Source organism: Adiantum capillus-veneris, chromosome 21, assembly GCF_014529385.1.
Source record: "Adiantum capillus-veneris isolate H3 chromosome 21, ASM1452938v2, whole genome shotgun sequence".
Lineage (NCBI taxonomy): Eukaryota > Viridiplantae > Streptophyta > Polypodiopsida > Polypodiales > Pteridaceae > Adiantum > Adiantum capillus-veneris.
Genome location: NC_140951.1, coordinates 21,080,889 through 21,097,187, shown reverse-complemented (window position 1 = coordinate 21,097,187; position 16,299 = coordinate 21,080,889). Strand labels below are relative to the sequence as shown.

The 16,299-nt window shown below is 44.9% G+C and overlaps 1 protein-coding gene across 2 annotated transcripts in view; it reads right to left on the bottom strand.

Annotated features, from left to right (window-relative positions):
• The window catches only part of LOC147430638 (U-box domain-containing protein 52-like), a 68,150-nt gene extending 52,095 nt beyond the window's left edge, over positions 1 to 16,055 (bottom strand). The window contains exons 1-5 of one of the 2 annotated variants that reach the window (XM_086493227.1): positions 15,435 to 16,055; positions 15,081 to 15,202; positions 14,851 to 14,972; positions 14,475 to 14,671; positions 13,938 to 14,374 (exon numbers count right to left, since the gene is read on the bottom strand). In XM_086493227.1, coding sequence (XP_086349353.1) covers positions 13,938 to 14,374; positions 14,475 to 14,671; positions 14,851 to 14,972; positions 15,081 to 15,202; positions 15,435 to 15,618 — 1,062 coding nt within the window. In that variant the 5' untranslated portion in view covers positions 15,619 to 16,055. Of the gene's footprint in view, positions 1 to 13,937; positions 14,375 to 14,474; positions 14,683 to 14,850; positions 14,973 to 15,080; positions 15,203 to 15,434 lie in introns of those variants that run through there. The other variant, XM_086493228.1, reaches the window with a different exon arrangement.
• Between the last annotated feature and the right edge of the window lie 244 nt (positions 16,056 to 16,299).

Here is a 16,299-nt window from a genome sequence, read left to right as displayed (position 1 = left end):
CTATTCAGAGCACTCCAAGATTCGGAGAGCTGCCTCTTACTATAAGGGGAATGCTCATACTTGGTGGTCCACGCTTCTATTAAGCAAGACTGTGCCAGTTACATGGCTGAAATTCAAGAGGCTTTTTATTTCTTCTTGGTTGACTCAAGAGTTTGAGCGAGATATACGAGCTGCTTGGAACCATCTCCGGATGACCAAGAGCGATACAGTGAATTCTTATTGTGAAAGATTCTGGAGCTCTTTTCTACCCGCCTCTTCATTCAAGAAGATCTCGTTCAGAGAACAGATTGAGCGGTTTACCTTGGGTCTACCTACAGAGATCCGAAATCACTGCTTGGAACAGAAGTCAGCTTCTATTCAGGAGTTGATGAGTCATGCGAAGCGGGGCTTTGCCATTCACTCTGGCAGTCTGACCTACCCCACAGATGAGGCCATGACACAACGAGCCGAACAGACTTCTGGGAATGAAAGTAGAATGAAAAAGAGCAACCCAGAGAAAAAAAAGGATGCACGACCCAAGCTTACTCCTGAGCAGAGAGCTCGCTTCATCAGAGAGGAGAAGTGCTTTGGATGCGGGGAACATGAACATATCTCCGCAGAGTGCCCTGATAAGGCACAGAAAGAACAGAATGATAAAGACGACGACAGGCCTAAGAGTTTGAGAGCAGCTGAGGAATGTGGCAAAAAAGGCAGATAGAAAAGTAGAACTGGTACCACATGGCGTGGGACTTGCACCGAATCAAATGAATGAAAGTACAAACTTTGCCGCTTTTTTTGGGGCAAAGTGAAGGATCAGGAAGCTCTTTTGAAGGAGCCAAGGCCAACTTCTTTTCACTTGGAATTGGCGGCTCGATTTGGAACTACGCCCGACAGACTGACGCCACAGGCGGAGGTAGTTCGACTGGCACCCGGATGGGATGTTGCCATTACACCGAGCATTAGCAAACTTTGTTTGCAATGACAGGGGTGTTCACGGCACGCGAGTGACGTTCTACTCGGGATCCCTTGGTACCACAAGAACTACGCCGTGGTTGACTACCGGGCCAAGAAAGCGACTTTGATAAATGAAGGGCTTAGAGATTGTACTTGATGAACTTCAGTTTTCTTACTCATTCTTTTGGGAGAACTGAACGATGGATAAAAGTTGAATATGTTTTGACTTGAAGAAAAGAACGCCAAGATTTTTTTCTCCACGCTCATGTCGATTGCTTTTGAGAGGGCCTGAAGATCATACCATTGATCTGATATCTGGAAGCACGCCACCAAATCGGCCACCTTATCGTGTGAGTCGAGTACAGAATGAAAAGATTATGAACCAAATGAAAGACCTCTTGGAAAAGGGTCTTGTCCAGCCTAGTACTTCACCGTATTGCTCTACAGTGTTGTTGGTTTTGAAGAAAGACGGATCTTGGAGAATGTGCATCGATTATAGCACTCTCAACGAAATCACCATCAAGAACAGATTTTCGATTCCTAGGATCGATGATATACTCGACAGGTTACAGGGATCCTCGTGCTTTAGCAGGATTGACTTGCAGAGTGGATATCATCAGATCAGGATAGCGCCAAGAGATGTCTACAAGACAGTTTTTCGGACGACTTTTGGGTTATTTGAGTTTTTGGTGATGCCTTTTGGCTTAACCAATGCTCGCGACATTTAACCGGATGATGGACAAGATTTTTCGAGAGTACATGCTATTTGTTGGCACTTTCTTTGACGACATCATTGTTTTCTCCAAGAATGAGGCAGAACACAGAGATCATCTGCTTCAAGTCTTTCAACCATTATGAGATCACACATTAGTGATTAATGCAAAGAAAAGTGAATTTTTCCTACCAAAGATACACTTTTTGGGACACATTGTGTCAGCAGCAGGAGTGCGAATGGACCCGGCCAAGATAGAGACTATCCGTGATTGGCCCAATTTGAGGAATGTCCATGAAGTTAGAAGCTTCTTGGGACTGTGTTCGTACTACAGGCGGTTCATACGAAAGTTTGCAGAGGTTGCTTCCCCTTTGCATACCTTGACACAGAAAGGAGTACCTTTTTCGTGGGGACCCCCAGAGGTGACTGCCTTTCAGACGTTGAAAGAGAAATTGACTACGGGACCTATTTTGACTTTGCCGGACTTGCAGAAGTCATTTGAAGTATTTTGTGATGCTTGTGGTCGTAGTCTGGGTGCGGTCTTGATGCAAGAAGGCCATGTCATAGCTTACGAGAGTCGTTTGTTCTCTAGGCCGGAGATGACAGCACAGATCTATGGGAAAGAGCTTTTGGCGGTTATCCATGCTCTTACTCAGTGGCGGCATTACCTACTCGGAGCAGATTTTACTGTCTTTACAGACCATCAGAGTTTGCGCTACTTCTTGTCACAGAAGCAGCTTTCGGTGGGTGAACATCTTGTCACAGTTCCACTTCTAGATTGTCCATGTGCAGGGACAGAAGAATGTGGTGGCAGATGCTTTGTCTCGAAAACCGTTGGTTCTGGCTATTTCCGCGATACATCATAGGAGCTTCAAGGATATGGTCGATCAGTGTGCCACAGATACAGATTTTGCAGATATTTTCACACGGATACGGGATGGGGAGACAGTAGCTGGATACTCCCTTCGGGAAGGCTACTTGATGAAAAAGACTATGTTGTGCGTTACACAGCCGTTGAGGGAAAAGGTTATGATTGATTGCCACTGTCCACCTTTTACAGGTCACCGCGGCATTGCTACCACCATGAAAGGGGTAGAGAGAGATTTCTTTTGGCGGAGACTGAAGAAGGATGTGGAAGAGTTTGTGCGCAGTTGCTTGGTATGCCAGAAGGTCAAGTTTGACAGGCATAAGGCACAGGGATTGTTACAGCCTTTACCCATACCCACCCGCCCCTGGGAAAATATTGAAATGGATTTCTTTTTTTTTTTCTCCCGAGAATACAGAATGATCACGATGATTTTCCGATTACATGGCACGTCTGAGACGATTCTCTCCGACATAGACCCCAGATTTATGAGTTGGTTTTGGAAGGCAATTTGGGAGAACATTGGCACGTAGTTGCAGTTCTCGTCATCGTTCCACTTGCAGACTGACAGGCAATTTGAGATTGCCAATTAAGTGATTTTAGATTTATTGAAGTCTTGTATCTCGGATCAGAAGACTCAATGGGAAAAGAACTTACCTTTGGTGGAATTTGCCTACAATAACACGATACACTCTTCGACGGGGAAGACGCCATGAGAGATTGTTGAAACTGCTGCGAAGGTTCCATCCTTCCTGAGCACGAAAGATTAGAAATTTGAAGCGGATGAATATTCGCGAGATTTGGATACGGCTTTTGCCAAGGTTCGCGAGACTTTGCAGGAGTTTCAAGAACGACAGAAAAAGGCAGCGGATCGCCATCGTCGCGACTGGAAACTGAAGGAGGATGATTGGGTGCTCTTACTTTTGAGAAGGCACGCCTAAGAAAGAAAAAGGGAAAGGAGAGGCTTTTTCCAAAGCTTAGTATGTGATACTACGGACCTTTCCATATTACTGAAAAGATAAATGAAGTCTCCTTCCGACTGAAACTGCCAGATACTTGGAGGATTCACAATGCATTGCATGTGAGTCTCTTGAAACTTGTTAAGGGTGATGTGCCTGATGATGGGAAGCCTGATGAGCAACCCAAAGTGGAAGAAAACGAGGAGATCCTTGTTCCTGAACAGATTTTGGCACATAATGATACGAAGAAAGGTAACGTCTGAAGGCGGTTCTTGGTTAAGTTCAAGAACTTTCCTGCATTTGATGCGAAGTGGATGGAGGAGCAGGACCTAGCAGATACTCCTCGAATTGTGAAACTTTACCTCGATGTTTTGGTTTAGCATAGTCTACTCCAAACGGAACCCAGAACTCAGCTTGGCCGAAGATCTGGTGCAGTGGGATGCACAAGAGGGGAGTTACTCCACTCCTTTGTCAACAGATGCCTCGATTTTGAAACTAAAGTCACTGATGTCTCTTTGAGCTTCAGGGATACTGAGAGCTGACAGTATTCTGCTGGATGACTTTATCAAATGGAATTCCTGATAATGATACTGATTTGTTCTTGACTTCTTGTGAGTGCAGGAAATGATAGCCGAAATGACTGCAGCATTTTGGTCTGATTGATCTCGAATAGACATGGTTGCAATAGGGGTTAGTCAATCGGACATCGATGAGGTCCCGATTGGACCTAGATGTGATTGCTAGCTACATTGCCGATAAATCATGGTCTAAGATCCGAATGAATGTTGAATGTCATGTGATGTCCTGTGATGTCTGGTGATGTCCTGTGATGTCGTGTGATGTGACTGTCGATTTTGTACATGTGCTAGATGTGTGTTCCTAGTACGTAGGTACTAACAGTCAGTGTCTGCTAAGACGGTTTATGGCTTTTGTCGGTTTTGCAGGCGTAATCGCGGTCGATTACAATGCTTTCAAGAGGGGGGTATGTCACAAAGTGATGACGTGGCGGACAGCAAAAACCCTAATTTCTGCCAGAAACCCTAAAATTCCTACAAACCCTAATTTTTGCCAAAAACCCTAAATTCCGGAAATCGCGGAGGCGGATTATTAAAATAAAATATTAAAAAAAAAATTGGAAAATGATGAGCGACGCGAATTTTGCTTTTGCTTTTTTTTTATTAAAAAAAAAAAGAGAAAAGACTCTCTAAGAGAGAGAGAGAACTGATGCTTTTGATTTTAAAAGCTTTTGGGGCTCTGCTTTTGGGCATCCCTTGTAACCTTTAAATTAGTGGTGAGGGCCTCACTTCTCAGAGCATCTGGACGCAGAGTCTGAGAGTGAAACCCTAACCGCTCTCTTGTACTTCGATGATTGATTAATACAAAAAGAAATACCGAAAGGGGCGCCAGTCTTTGGGGCCAATATCTCTAGGCACGGAACTCCGCCGGGCCAGTGCAAATCTATTGTGATCTGTGAATTGTTTTGAAGTGGTTATTTGGTGCTGTCGCGGTTGATTCTTGACTTGGAGTGTCCAAGTCTGTTACACAGCACCCTCACGCACAGTGTCTATTCACTTTGTTTGTGATCACTTGCACTCTCTCATTAAAGGAATGGAAGGCTGTCCCTTCCGTAAGTAAAAAAAAAAAGGAACCTTGAGCACGATCGGATCACTCATCTTGTGAAAGAACAACATTTATTTTCACTGCACCTTACAGCCAATGTTCTCCCAAATTGCCTTCCAAAACAAACTCGTAAATATGGAGTCCCTGTCGGAGACAATCGTCTCAGGCATGCCATGTAATCTAAAAATCTGGGCCACAAACAGTCTCGCTAAGTGATCCGGCTTGATTGTTTTCTTCATTGGAATGGAATGAGCCTGCTTGCTAAATCTGTCAATAACAGTCCAGATACCATCGTGGCCACTCTGTGTTCTTGGGAGATCAAATGAAATCCATTGCAATACTTTCCCAGGGCCGGGAGGGTATGGGCAAAGGCTGTAACAATTCCTATGCTTTATGCCTGTCAAATTTGACCTTTTGGCATACCAAGCACCTGGCACAACTCTTCCACATCCTTCTTGAGTCTCGGCCAAAAGAAGTATCTCTCTACCTCTTTCATCGTGGTAGCAATGCCTCGGTGACCCGTCAAAGGTGGACAGTGGCATTCAGTCATAACCTTTTCCCTCAATGGCTGTGTAACACACAACATGGTTTTCCTCATCAAGTAGCCCCCGAATGGAATATCTCGCTACTGTCTCCCAATCCCATATCCGTGTGATAACGTCTGCAAAATCCGGATCTGTGGCATACTGGTCAACCATATTCTCTAAGCTCCTATGATGTATCGCGGAAATAGCCAGAACGAACGGTTTCCGAGACAAAGCATCTGCCACCAAATTCTTCTGTCCCTGAACATGGACAATCTGGAAGTGAAACTGCGACAAGATGTTCGCCCACCGCATCTGCTTTTCCGATAGCTACTTCTGTGACAAGAAGTAGCGTAAACTCTAATGGTCTGTAAAGACAGTAAAATCCGCTCCGAGTAGGTAATGCCGCCACTGAGTAAGAGCATGGATAACCGCCAAAAGCTCTCTCTCATAAATCTGTGTTGTCAATTCCGACCTTGAGAACAATCGGCTCTCGTAAGCAATGACATGGCCTTCTTGCATTAAGACCGCACCCAGACTACGACCACAAGCATCACAATATACTTCAAATGACTTCAGCAAGTCTAGCTGTCACGTGACACATCCAACCCTATGTGTCCGTGGACAAGCTACAGCATGATCAGGGTTCAGTCAGTGCAGTCAGTAGACCGTGCATGCCCACTCACTTAGTGTAGATGCATATCCTCTGGTTGCACAGAGCATGATCATCAGTATTCCCATCAGAATCCATTAGAATCAGTTAGGGGATTTTTCCAATGATTTTAGTCTATTTTCCCTATTTTTGACATTTTTCACTTATTGATTTAAGTGACTTTCCAACAAAAGTAGGTAGGGCAAATTGGGTAAGTTAATATATAAGCAAACCCAAGTTAGCACTCAATGGGAGAAGAGGCAACAGGAGCACCTTGCTCAACATGCAACTTCTCAGCAGAACCTTGGTGGATTCCCTCCAAGCAAGATTCCAAGCCTTGGCGTTTTCTCCAAGCAGCAGATTCCTATCCCTAGCGTTTTCAACAGCATTCATCGCCGGGAAGCCAAGCCCTTGGCGTTTTTGCATCAGATCATCGCCGGAAAGACCATCACATGCCTTGCGTTTTTCACATGCCCAGCGTTTTTGGAAATGCAAGATCAGCTAGCATTTTTGGTCAACCTCAGTCTCTAGCGTTTTGGATTTCGGCATAGAAAAAGTAGCAAATTCAGCCCTAGTTGGTTGCAGAAGATAGCCATTTTCAGCCCATGAAAACGCAGCCAAAACAGTCATTTTCAGCCATCGAACAGTCCCGAAATTCAACAGTTAGAAGATCTCAAATTTCAGCCCTAAAGTCATCGTCGTCATCACCGTCATCATCATCGGCATAGTCCCAGGTTGCATCAGTCCATTGCATCCGCATTGTACCACTTTGTGCAATCAAAAGTAGACCACTCTCGCCAACGAGAGTGGGGCCTTCGGAGGAGGGTTTTACAACGTCTCTGGTGTCGTATCTCTCTTCTCTCTCTATCTCTCAGTCTCATACACTTGCACGCACAGTGTCCATTCACTTTGTTTGTGATCATAGCACTCTCCATTAAGAACAGAAGGCTCTCCCTTCCATAAGAACTAAAAGGAACCTTGAGCACAGTTCGGAGCACTCATCTTGAGCAAAGCGCAAACAATCATTCCGCTGCACCTAACACCGGCAAAGTCAAAACTGGTCCCATAGTCAATTTCTCTTTCAATGTCTGAAAGGCAGTCACCTTTGTGGGTCCCCACGAGAAAGGGACTCCTTTCTGTGTCAAAACATGCAAAGGGGAAGCAATCTCTGCAAACTTCCGAATGAACCGCCTGTAGTACGAACACAATCCCAAGAAGCTTTCGACTTCATGGACATTCTTCAAATCGGGCCAATCACGAATAGTCTCTATCTTGGCCGGATCCATTTGCACTTATGCTGCTGACACTACGTGTCCCAAAAAGTGTACCTCTGGTAGGAAAAATTCACTTTTCTTTGCATTAATCACTAACTTGTGATCTCGTGATGCCTGAAAGACCTAAAGCAGATGATCTCTATGTTCTGCCTCATTCTTGGAGAAAACAATGATATCATCAAAGAAAGTGCCAACAAATAGCCTGTATTCTCGAAAAATCCTGTCCATCATCCAGTTAAATGTCGTTGGAGCATTGGTTACAAAAGGCATCACCAAAAACTCAAATAACCCAAAAGTCGTCCGAAAGGCTGTCTTGTAGACATCTCCCGGCGCGATTCTGATCTGATGATATCCACTCTTCAAATCAATCCTGCTAAAACACGAGGATCCCTGTAATCTGTCGAGTATATCATCGATCCTAGGAATCGGAAATCTATTCTTGATGGTGATTTTGTTGAGAGCTCTATAATCGATGCACATTCTCCAAGATCCGTCTTTCTTCAAAACCAACAACATTGGAGAGCAATACGGTGAAGTACTATGCTGGACAAGACCCTTTTCCAAGAGGTCTTTCACTTGGTTCATAATCTCTTCGTTATGTGCTCGGCTCACACGGTAAGGTGGCCGGTTCGGTGGTGTGCTTCCAGGTATCAGATCAATGGTATGATCTTCAGGACGAGCAGGTGGTAACTCGCCTGGCAGGCCCTCTGAGAAGCAATCGGCATGAGAGTGGAGAAAATCTTGGCGTTCTTTATCAAATTTAGACATATTTGTCCTATCCTCATCACTCAACTCTTTCATAAAGATCGAGTAAACAAACAGACTGGATTTCATTAATTTAGAAATGGCCGAAGCCGATACAATTGGGATAGACTCGCCTTTAGTTCTATATCAAGTACAATGGTTCTGCCCTTCTACGTAGTCAATGTCGCTTTCCTCGCCTGATAGTCGACCACGGCGTTGTTCTTGTGGTACCAGGGAATTCCCAAGAGAACATCACAACCTTCCAAAGGCATTAGTAAAAGTCCTCATGCTCCAAATACCCCTGACAATGAAACCGAAGTTTGCCAATGACAGGTGTAATGGCTACGTCCCTGCCGCGTGCCGCTAGAACTGCCTTCGCAAGCGGTCCCATCCGATCGGGAGTGATCTCGAGCCGCGCCGCCAATTCCTGCGAAATGAAGTTGGCCTTGGCTCCTCCATCAAAGAAGATCAGGGCCTCTTGGTCTTTCACTTTGCCCCAAGCTCGGCAAAGTTCTGTACTCTCGTCCACCATGCTGGGATCGGTACCCACACAGTCTGGAACCAGTCCTGTTTTCATCTTGCCTTTTCTTCCACGTTCCTCAATTGCTCTCGAACTCTCAGGCCTTTCGTCGTCCTTATCGTTATGTTCTTTCTGTGCCTTTTTAGGGCACTTCGCGAAGATATGTCCAGTTTCCCCGCATCCAAAGCACTTCCCCTCCCTAATGAAGCGAGCCCGCTCCTAAGGAGTAAGCTTGGGTCGTGCATCTTTCTTTTCTGAGTTGCTCTTTCTCTTTCTACTTTCATTTGTCGAAGTCTGTTCAACTCTTTGTGTCATGATCTCATCGGTGGGGTAAGTGAGACTGCCAGAGTGGATGGCAAAACCCCGTTTCGCATGACTCATCAACTTCTGAAGGAAGCTGACTTCTGTTCCAAGCAGTGAACTCGGATCTCTGTAGGTAGACCCAAGGTAAACCGCTCAATCTGTTCCTTGAACGAGATCTTCTTAAATGAAGAGGCGGGTAGAAAAGAGCTCCAGAATCTCTCGCAATAAGCGTCCACTGTATCCTTCTTGGTCATCCGAAGATGGTTCCAAACAGGTCGTACATCGCGTTCATACTCTCGAGTCAACCAAGAAGAAATAAAAAGCCTCTTGAATTTGAGCCATTTAACTGGCGTAGTCTTGCTTAATAGAAGCGTGGACCACCAAGTTCGAGCATTCAACTCTCCGAATCTTAGAGTGTTTTGAGTAACGTCCTCCCACAAAAGCGATGTCAAACTGTTGTACAAAAGACAGCCTTCGAAGCATCTCTATATCCCGAAAACGTGTCAAATGTAATTGACTGTCTACCTTCCTTAAACTCTCGGACTTTCTTGCTTTTGTCTTCCAGAAAGTCATACTGGTTGGCTTTGTAAAAATTCTTCTTTGCATAAAAGTTGCTCTCATCAGAGTCTGAACTATCTGTAGACGAGTCCTCTGTAGAACTGTCACTCACGGGGCGAGATTTAGACTTCTTTGCCTTTTTCTTGCCCTTTCCGAAGCGTTGCTTCTTGCTTCGCTTTTAGCCTTTTCCGTCTTCTTCGCTCGAGTCAGATGAGCTAGAAGAACTGTCAGAAGAAGAAGAAGAAGAACTGGGTACTTCCTCAAATCGAACACGCTTCTTCTGTTTCTTTGCCTTTTCAAAAGTCGACTGACGACCCAAATAGCCCGGGAAGTCAAAGCCTTTCTTCTGCTTTTTGCCGTGCTTTTTAGCTTTGTTTTCCGCGTCAAAAAACTGAGCAATTCGTGCATCAACCACCTCTTCTAATTCCTTCTCTGAATACTTCTTGGGAGCGGGAGGTTTCTTGAGAACGGGTTTCGGGGGTGGTGGTGTGGTTTCCTGCCACTGCGTGTGCACCTCCTCCAGAGAGGTCTTGCTCATATATTTTGCCATTTTCGGGTCCTTGGCAAAATTAAGCATCATCTTTGTTGCATCGCCGATCAATCGTTGACGCTCCATCTCTCGACTCTCCGTCATAGTAGGCTAAGGCGGGCCATACTCCTTGCCGGAATCTTCGTTGTGATCCCTTCCCGCATCTCCGGATGCAGAGGGAGTCAACTGATCTTTGCCTGAAGCCATAGGTGCCGCGGAAAAAAATTGGATCGATTTCCCGTAGAAGAGAAATCTGCCGTGCTCTGATACCACTGTAACAGACTTGGACACTCCAAGTCAAGAATCGCACCAAATAACCACTTCAAAACAATTCACAGTTCACAATTTTATTCGACACTGGCCCGGCGGAGTTCCGTGCCTGGAGATATTGGCCCCAAAGACTAGCGCCCCTTTTGGTATTTCTTTTTGTATTAATCTGACTTCGAAGTACAAGAGTGCGGGCAAGCGCTCACACTCAGACTCTGCGTCCAGATACTCTTAAGTTGTGAGAGGCCAACCCGGCATGTTTTAAGATTACAAAGGATGCGAAAAGCAAAGCCCCAAAAGCTGAAAATCAAAAGCTTTCAATAATAAAGCAGGGCTCTTTCTCTCTCTCACAAGCCCTCTTTCTAAATTAAAGCAGAGCTTTTAGCTCTCTCTCTATCTCTCCAATTGCGCAGGAAAAAGCAACGCCCAAAACTGCCAAAAAGCTTCCGTACAGCACTGCCACATCAGCAATACAGAATTCCGCAATTTGCACCGCGTTTTGCGCTGACATCCACAGCCTGCCACGTGTCATCTCTGCAGCCAGCCAGCCACGTCACCTTTTAGGGTTTCCTGCAGGGGGTGTGTCGATGTGTACTAGCACGCCACATCACCAGTTTGTGAAAACGTGACATTATCCGAGCAGAGCTAGTTGCCCCCCCACTAGTGGTTGAGGCGCTCACCAGATCAGTCTCCTTTATACACCGCCTGGGACCTTCCCAGGACAAATATGCCCGCCTAGCACTTGAGTCCTCCCCACAGCTAGCCATGCAGGGAGATACAACATGCTGGTATGGAAAGATGACATCATGGTTTCAGGCACATGGGTTCGGCATGGACAGATTGTCCCCCCTTCTAGTACTCATTAAATGCACCCTCTCTAACTATTACACAGTCCGAGATCACAAAGCTCATCCGCCAGGACCTGACTCAGCTAAACACGAGGAGGACATGGATACAGCCGGCACAGGAGCTGGGAAGATGGCTTCTATAGAGAGCATCTTCTCCACCTTACAGAGACAACTTTGTGACGAGACCCAGATACATGGACACCCACTTGTCTCACGATGTGCTATTGGCCAAATACGCACATCTTCACACGAGCTTCGGGTCGAGGCTGGGAGATACGGCGGAGTACCAGCAGAGGCCAGGACATGTCTCCTGTGTCACATGGAGACTCAGACAAAGTTACACTACACATGCCACTGCCCAGTCTACTATGAGATTCCCCTCAAAAGGGGCAAACTTCATTCAACGAAAACAAGAAGGGTAAGCAGCAGAAGAAGAAACCAACCAGCCCAAAGTTGTCAATCGAGCAACATGCTGAGTACTACAAAGAGGGCAAGTGTTAAAGTTGTGGATAGCACATTCTGACGAAGTGTCCTAAACAAAGCATCAAATGATCAAGCAGAGGACAAACCAAAGAGTTTCAAAGCAGTTGAGGAGCGTGCAACGAAAGAGAAGACAAAGGTAGGACTGGTTCCGAATTTTATGGGGACAAACCCAAAACAGACAGACAAGAGTACGGACCTTTCCGGAGCGTGGGGCAAAGTACGTGATCACAAAGTCCTTATCTCCTTTGATGGAGGAGCCAAGGCCAACTTCATTTCAACTGACTTGGCCGCTTGACTTGGAATCACACTAGAAGAATTGGGACCACCAATGGAGGCAATTCTGGCAGCACCAAGGCAAGATGTGGCCATTACACCTGTCATAGGCAAACTTCGGTTGCATTTCCAGGGGTATTTAGGGCATGAGGACTTTTACATCATGCCTCTAAAGGGGTGTGACATCCTTTTGGGGATCCCTTGGTACCACAAGAAGGGCATTGAGGTCGATTATCGGGCAAGAAAATCCATGTTGAAGAATGAGAAGGGCAAGGAAATTATTCTTGATGCAAAATTAAAGGGCAAGTCTGTCCCACTTGTATCGGCTTCGATAGTTTCAAAAATTAATGAAATCAAGTCTCTTTGTTTACTCAATCTAATTAAATGAACTCAATGAAAATAACAATTCGAGCACGTCAGACTTATTTTTGCAAGCTCAAGCTGGCTGTTTCTCATAAGGGTTTGCTTGGAGAGCTACCTCCTGAGCGACCTGAAGATCATACAATTGATTTGATTCCCGACAGCTCACCATCGAACCGGCCACCTTAGAGTAAGCAGAGCTGAAAATGAGGAGATTATGAACCAAGTGAAAGAACTTCTTGAAAAGGGTCTAATTCAGCTAAGTACATCACCTTATTGTTCACCACTGCTTCTATTGTTAAAGAAAGATGGATCTTGGAGAATGTGCATTGGCTACAGAGCTCTCAACAAAATCACCATCAAGAACAGGTTTCCGATAATATACTTGACAGGCTACAAGATTCTACGTGTTTTAGTAGAATCTACCTGCAAAGTGTATATCATCAGTTCAAGATTGCTCCTAGAGATGTATCCAAGACCGCATTCAGGACGTCCTTTGGATTGTACAAGTATTTGGTGATGCCTTTGGGTCTCACAAATGCTCTTGCAACGCTCAACAGGATGATGGACAAGATTTTTAGAGAGTACAAAAAGCCACAATATAAAATAGGCATTTCAGACTTCGCCACAAGAAGCCACAATATAAAATAGGCATTTCAGACTTCGCAACCATATGACTTGGTTAATGATTACTTTGCCCCAACTACTCCACATAACACGTAAGGTGAGAAGGCAATAGGCGAAGATAGTTAGCATCAGATGACCAACGTCCAAGATCAGAGGCTCGAGGAACTTAGAAGACATCTTGCCAATTATAGATGTCCACATCAAAGGGCAATGGGTCTCAAGTGTCTACATTGATAGAGGAGCACAAATCTGCATCATGCATGAGCACATGACTTGGTTATAAGAGAGCATGGCATCTTGGCTATTAGACTCAGCATTCAGGGCAACCTCACGAGTGCATTATGCCAGACTTTCAACAGCGACATGGACTAGGAGAGAGACTACAGAAGGGAGTTGATCAGCACCCTGGGCCCTCGATTCTTTTGGGAGGCTCGGTGTTGTCATGTCTTTGGGGGGGGTCCAAGCAGCCTACAATGAAAGTTTGAGCTTTTTGGATTAAGCTGATCACACACTCAATGACAGCATCCAGGGCAGCTTAGACAGGGCTGATAGATGGCGCCAAGCTTTCATTACCTTGTGATGGCCAGGACCTCTCTTCTTGATGGAGCATGGTATTGTGTAGCCATAGTATATTAATTGTCACTCATTTAGGGAGAGTCTTTGCTCTTTTTACAGTTCACCCTCATCTTATGGGTGATGTAGCCCATTAAACAATTCTTAACAAGTAATAAAACAACACTCTATCAGACATATGCTAGCCATAACTTCATTGGGGACAAGTTCAACCATGCTACATAACTGAAACAAACAAAAAACCTCTGCAAGAATGTTCCAGGTAAATACTGTACTTACAAGAAAACCAGAAGAATGCCCCTTTAGAACTTACCACACAATCAGAAGCTACTGAGCTCGAATCCTTGAGATAATCATGGTGCATGGTTGGCATTGCTTGTGGTACAATCTCGTCACTAATTGAAGCTGTGATGATATTAGAGTCAAAAACTTGCCTCCTCTCTAATTGAACCATGCCAGTGCAGCTTAGAAGCTCATCTTCTGATGAGCTGGCTTCAGCCAACAAAGTTGCTTGTGGCTCACACCTATTGCTGAGCAGGTCATTGTTGATATCAGGTAGCTCCCTTATTATTACACCGGCTGGAGGGTTGTAATAAGCTGCATTGTTGCGTTTACCACAGGAATATGCCCATTGAAAAGACGTTTCAGAGAAATCTGATGAAGTCCGCTGTGAACTGCTAATGTCATCTACAAATCCAGACCATGCACTTATCTCCCCATCTTGGATTTCAATGCTTGCCCTTGAGTCGCCTGCAAAACACAGTAACCCATTTTGACTTCTTAATGGAGGTCACTGAAAATGTACTTGTATACAAGGAACGAACTACCAAACAACACCTTGGCAGCGTACCTTCAAGTGCATCATCACTCTCTAAAGTGGTCTCACTCACTCTAGACATTCTGGAAACATTTTCGGAGGAAGGAAAGCTTATAGCTTGTGTTGCAGGTTTAACAAAACGCAGTCTTCCCTTATTCATGACCACTATTGTGCAAAATTCTGGAGAGTTTTTGGCCACAAATGCTGAAATGCTATCTTTCTTGAGAGCTCTGCAAATTACCTCCAGGACACAATGTAAGTGAGCTTATGGTAACGTAAGGAACCCAGATAAATACAAGAAAATGAACATGCGAGAAACCAAAATCCGCAGAAACTCGGTCAGTTGTCATCCTCTTTAAGTACAGGAAACATAATACCCATTAAACTACAACTGTGGTCTCATGCATACCTGTAGAGTAAACTTTGTGACGAATCACTCCAGATCAGTTTTGTGATGCGAAATTTCAATATCTGACTCACTATCTCTTTTTGAACCGAATCGCTTTCTGAATAGATGACTTCTGTTTGAATCTGAAATGTTGATAACAGCATGATAAAAGCAACAGAGACACTCCAGCAAAACAATAATACAAAAAATTTCAAAGCAAAACTAGTAAAAATAACCCCCACCAAGCATACCTTCTTCTTGTCACATATCCTCTTGTACTGGTCAAGTAGCTTCCGTGTCTCCAAAAAGCGGTGAATTTTATATCTCCTAACCATTTCAGGATCAACTTGCTCAACTGGAAACTTGCCACCAACTGTAGTGAAGCAATCTCCCCAATTAGCCATTCAATCTACTGGAGAGTGCTAAGTGCATGAATGAATAAACTACGGTAACATCAAGAGTGTGCCCAACAAAACTACACGGTGTGTTCCATGGTACCACGAAATGAAGGCAAAAAGCTTATCTGTGTTCGCAAATTGTATACAATCAATAACCAACAACCTCATTCGTTTGAACTGAAGCCGAAAACAACCAGTTATACTTACGCGCATTTGGAACCCAACGCAAAGGCGACTGGACGTGGATAAGGTAGAGCATCCCATTTGCAGGAACGTCATTCGCAAGCACCCATTTCAGTGTACAAAGCCCACTGTGACCTTTACGCACACTAATGGCAATCTTGAGATCTCCATATGTGGGCAGTTCTGCATCTTCTAGTAGCTCTGGCATCCCTCTCTGATGTAGCCTTTTCCTGAAAGAACCTGATTGGCACTCTGAAAGTCGAGATATTCTACACCTTTTCCATATCTCTGCCTGGTTAGAGAGGAGGGCTCTCTGTGAGCCTACCCATTGCCTTGCGGCATATCCTACTTCTCCTGTTATGCCATTAAGAATCCTTGGGATTGCCTACATTTGGAACCAGCCGAGCGAAGGCAAGGTGATACTTGCATTAGCGTCAGATAGCGGGCAGAGTTTTGCTACCAGAGGCATACGTGTGTGTGGGTGCGCGTGGGAGAGAGAGAGAGAGAGAGAGAGAGAGAGAGGAGGAGAGCGAACGAGAGAGAGAGAGAGAGAGAGAGAGACGAAGAGGAGGAGAAGGAAAATTCCTCGAAGCTCGACTGCTCTAGCAATATTGGAAGTTGGGAATCTTAAAGAATATGCCCGTTTTCAGACAGAGAGATTCAGCTATCGGTTTTATCCCCACTTCGCCAGCTACAACACGACAGAGAGTGAATTTGGCAAGGTAATCGTACCGCACCCAGCAAAACGAAAAAGGGGAACTTTGGGTGCTCACTGCTACTCTATTTGGAATTTTTTTTTTTAAGCTGTTTTTTTTAGACCAAGCCCCATTTGCATAGAGCGGAGGGCCGGGGTTAAACTTGCGTCAGCTTCTTTGTCGCTATTATTCTA